Source organism: Cajanus cajan, chromosome 3 (assembly GCF_000230855.2).
Source record: "Cajanus cajan strain Asha chromosome 3, NIPB_CcT2T_4, whole genome shotgun sequence".
NCBI classification, from domain to species: Eukaryota; Viridiplantae; Streptophyta; class Magnoliopsida; order Fabales; family Fabaceae; genus Cajanus; species Cajanus cajan.
In genome coordinates, this window is record NC_138519.1 from 11,432,890 (window position 1) to 11,437,881 (window position 4,992).

At 34.4% G+C, this 4,992-nt stretch overlaps 1 protein-coding gene across 1 annotated transcript; it reads left to right on the forward strand.

The window, feature by feature from the left end:
- Window positions 1–319: 319 nt before the first annotated feature.
- On the forward strand, window positions 320–2,026 carry GONST3 (golgi nucleotide sugar transporter 3). The gene is made up of 2 exons (XM_020347366.3): window positions 320–457; window positions 651–2,026. Exon 2 carries the CDS (start codon window positions 651–653, stop codon window positions 1,791–1,793), a length of 1,143 nt encoding a protein of 380 aa, XP_020202955.1. The 5' UTR covers window positions 320–457; the 3' UTR covers window positions 1,794–2,026.
- Window positions 2,027–4,992: the final 2,966 nt, after the last annotated feature.

Consider the following 4,992-nt stretch of genomic DNA (forward strand, 5'->3'; position numbering starts at 1 on the left):
GAATTAAATTTTAGTATTTTAAAATAAATTATCAATAAATAAAATAATCTTGAACTACCATATAAACTAGTACATATATAATTTTAATAAATAAAAAAATTATATAATTATAATATTTAAAAGACTAAAATTATACAATTATAATATTTAATGAACTAAAATCATTTAATTAAAATCTAAAAAATAAAAATAATGTAATTATGATATTAAAATTACTTTAGTCAAATACATATATACATTAATATATATATATTGCATAAATTAATTGCAGAGAAAGTCAACAAAATAATTAATGTATTAATTGTAGATTAACAAAGTTATTATTTAAATAAAATTGTAGAGGAACAAAACCAAAGAATGAATCCGGTGAGGAAGAAGAGATTCAGAGTTAACAGAAGTGAAGAAGGGGTTCTGTGGTGTGTGCGACAGCGTCGAACTTTTCTTCCATTCCCTTCTGGTAAGTCCCTTTCACTTTGCTCATTCCTTCATTTCACAGCAATGCATCAAGTCGTTCGTTTTGATTTCACTCACCACTCACATTCCGGCCCCAAAATGCTCTGCGACACACTGCACACAAAATAGATCTACACTTTGACGCATAGAATTCCTGTGTTAATACCAATAACGCGTAATTTTGGGGTTTTGTTCAGATGTCTAAAGATAGTGATGTGGAAAACCCTACTAATAACCCCACTGTTCAAAAGGGTGTGGATGTGAATGGCAATTTGAATGTGAGTCATGTTGAGGGAAATTGGTACACTTCATTGGTGCATCAAATTTCTGTATATGGTGTGGCTGCTGGGTATTGTTTATCTGCATCATTGCTTTCCATTATCAACAAATGGGCAGTGATGAAATTCCCTTACCCTGGTGCCCTAACCGCCTTGCAGTACTTCACCAGCGCCGCCGGGGTCTTCCTCTGCGGCCGGCTGAAGCTCCTGGAGCATGACTCCCTTGACCTTATGACCCTGTGGCGGTTTTTGCCGGCTGCTATAATATTTTACCTGTCCCTTTTCACCAACAGTGAGCTGCTCCTACATGCCAATGTTGACACCTTCATTGTGTTCCGCTCGGTCGTTCCCTTGTTTGTCGCGGTAGGGGAGACACTGTTCTTGCACCAGCCATGGCCGTCGGCGAAGACGTGGGCCTCCCTGGCCACCATCGTTGCCGGCAGTGTGCTCTATGTGGTCACTGATTATCAGTTTACTTTCATGGCTTACAGCTGGGCGCTGGCCTACTTGGTTAGCATGACCATAGATTTTGTTTACATAAAACATGTGGTTATGACCATTGGCTTGAACACATGGGGTCTTGTGCTGTACAATAATCTTGAGGCTCTTTTGCTCTTTCCCCTGGAGCTGCTGATTATGGGGGAGCTGAAGAAGATTAAGCATGATATCGATGATGAGACTGATTGGCACTCGTTCCAGGTCATTTTGCCGGTGGGATTGTCGTGTCTGTTTGGTCTATCGATCTCGTTCTTTGGATTTTCTTGCCGCAGGGCGATTTCTGCAACCGGATTTACTGTCCTTGGTATAGTGAACAAGTTGTTGACAGTTGTGATCAATTTGGTGATATGGGACAAGCATTCAACATGGGTGGGTACGGTGGGACTTCTGATTTGTATGCTGGGTGGGATTATGTATCAGCAATCAACAAGCAAGCCCAAGGCTGCAAAACAGGCAAGTGCACAAGAAAAGGAGGAGGAACAACAGAAGTTGCTTGAAATGCAAGGCACTTCAGTGGCCAACATCAATAATAATGATGTTAATAAACCAAGGGAGGAAAGATGAAATTATTTTCTTGTAGAACAATTCCATATTTCCTTTCAAGTGTATGTTTGTTTTACAGGTATTTGATATAAATTATGCTCTCATTTTTTGTAACTGTTAATTCACAATTCTTTACAGAGCTATCCCTTTGAATGGCAAGCTAATTGGCATTCTGGTATGTAGGGTTTTATTTACTTAGAGGCTGTTATATAAAATCTATTATTTAAGTACCTGATAGATAAAATTTTCTTCAATTTGGCCCTTTCAGTTTTAAGCTTTTAAACTGAACCATTTTTTGTTTCAAATCTCAATTTGTTCTTGCCCTTGATGATTCAAATTACACTGGTGGAAGTGAAATGTTGTCTCTCCAATTATGTGTTTTGCTGAGTCTATTTTTCTTATCATAGTTATGATGATTACACAACTGTATTTGTGTAGCATCTTCATAATTGTAAATTTATTGATTTGATAGGGATCTGAAGATTGGCTTGATCAGCCTGAACACATTATCATTATGTCCAACATAGTTCTAATAGACAATCAATTTTAGATCTGTTGATAATGTAGTTCAGTAGTTGTAGCAATGCATTCGGCATATTTTGGTACAACCAAAACTCCTAGATTGCTCTTGTAGCTATGAGAACATATGATGCATCTTTCTAAGAGAGTAGAAGACTGAAAAAAGCTTTCTCTTCTCAACCTGGTTTCTCTTGCCCCCTAAACAACTGTTTAGTGTGTTTATTTTCTGTATTCGTTTTCAGTGAAAATGGAAAATAGTGGTGAAAACATGCTTGTTTAGGTTTTAGAAAATATTTTTTATGGAAACATTTCCAAACTGAAGGCCAAAATTGAAAACAAAAAACAAGTCATTTTCAATGTTTTCAATGGAATGAAACTCAGTGGCATAAACCGTAATTATAAAACCGTTTCTTTCTTTCCTTTACGAATATCATTACCCTATCGTCTCTTCACACACACACACACACACATATATATATATATATATATATATATATAAGCATAATTTTATTATTAAAAATTGTGTAAATATATAAGACAAATATTTCATTTTTTAAAAATACTGAACATATTTTTAGCTTTTTCATGTTTTGAAAACAGAAAATAAGTTCTCAAAATAAACATGTTTTCTAAATCTTATAAATATGAAAATGAAAACTATTTTCGGAAAACAGAAATAGAAATTAGAAATTGTTTTCCTAAACCAAACAGGCCCTTAGTTCTTAACTCTGGTGTCACCTTCAACATTTCGTCTTCAGTAAAAAATTTTCCCCAATGGGTTTCATCTATATTTGTTCTTTCATTTTAATTCTGCAGTATTGATGTCTTCTGCTTTGCATTTTAATTTTATTTTTGGGTTTACGGGTAGGTTATTTCTGAAAATCGATACATGTTGGAGAATGCTTTAAGAAATGTTTTCCCCAATCCTTTGCCAAATGCCAATAGCTTTGGGCACCTGATAATTAGTTTTGGTGTTGTGTGCAATATCACTCTGATGTAGTTAGAATTCACTCACATATACAATGAGCGTTAGCTCCTGCCCTCTGAAATAATCTTTAAACTTAGACACATGTTTGTTTTGACTAATGCACTTTATAACAAAGTTATCAATAGCGGCGGAGCGGTGCTACGTGGATTTTGTGGCTGATCTGAAATTTAAAATTTTCGAAACTCTGCATGATCTCGGACTCCTCTTTGTGCGTCGTCTTTGCGCCTTGTCTTGAGCTCTCTCTTTATACGTCTCCCTCTATTTGTGCGTCGTAGGTCCTTTGTTCGTGCGTCGGCGTCGTCTCCCTCTTCTCATGTTTTGTCATTTTCGTGTGTCGTGGGTTTCTGTTCTTGCTCTGTTTCCTTTTCTCGCATTCTCTCTCCCCGCGGTATTTTTTTTATTTTTATTTTTTCCTCCTCTCCATGATTGTTTTTTCTTATTTTGCTGTTCACTTTTTTTTTTCTTCTCATTTGTTCCATTTCTTTCTTTTTTCTGTTCATTATTTATTTATTTATTTGGGCAGTAGTGATCAGCAAGCCATGACCCAAACAAATGCCGCTAGAATTAGTTCCAATCCTAATTCCACACCATCAATGGGTTGTTTGTTCAATTGGAATGTTTAAGCTTTCCAGAAACAATATTGATGTATTTTGGAAGTGAAATAATATAAAAGACAAAAGCAACAAGAAGAGTGTGACTTGTGATTTTTGTTTAAAAACTTTTACAAGAAGAATTACTAGAGCAAAAAAAGGCATCAACTTGGAATAATAGGAGATGTAAGTGCTTGTAGAAAAATACCAGAAATGAAGGTTGTTTATGAAAGCCAAAAAAATGACAATGAATATATGGAGCCTATGGAAGAAGATGGAAGAAGATGAAGAGGAAGATGACATCCAAGCTATCTCTAGATTTAAGAAACCTTCATCTACATCAAGTGAAGCCACTTCTAATATCAAGAGAATGGATATAAATGTTAAAGGTTCTCTTGATTTGCACTTTGCTAAAAAACTGGAAGAAAGTATCGAATTGGGTAAAGCTATGAGACAAACAAGTTTACATGATTCTTGTAATAAAAAAGTAAGAGTAAGAAATACATTGCCTGTTTCTTTTATAGGAGTGGAATTGCATTTAATTTTGGTAGTTCAAAAAATTTCAAATTGATAGTTGAAGCTATTGGTACCTATTGTCCTCATTTAAAGCCACCAAGCTACCATGAATATAGAGTTCCACTCCTTAAAAAAGAGCTGTAATACACTAATGACTTATTGAAGGGCCATGAAGAGGAGAGTAAAATATGGGTGCTCAATTATGTCTGAAGGTTGAATAGATAGGAAAAATAGAGTTTTAATTAATTTTTTGGTAAATTGTTCATTGGGAACAATGTTTATGAAGATTGTGGATGCTTTTGAATATACCAAGACTGACGAGAAGATAGTTTAAGCTTTTGAATAAATTTGTTTAGGAAACTGGAGAAAAAAATATTATTCAAATGGTGACAGATAATGGAAGCAATTATATTATGACAAGTAAGAATCTATTATCATTGTTCTTCAATGAATTTTTTAATTTTATACTCATAAGATTATGAATTATAATTTATAATTTTACTTGAAAAGAGAGAATGATTTTATTATTTCATTCATACGTATTACATTCTCATCACATCTATTTGTAACAATCTAATCCTCCAAAATAAGGAAATAAGAAATTATA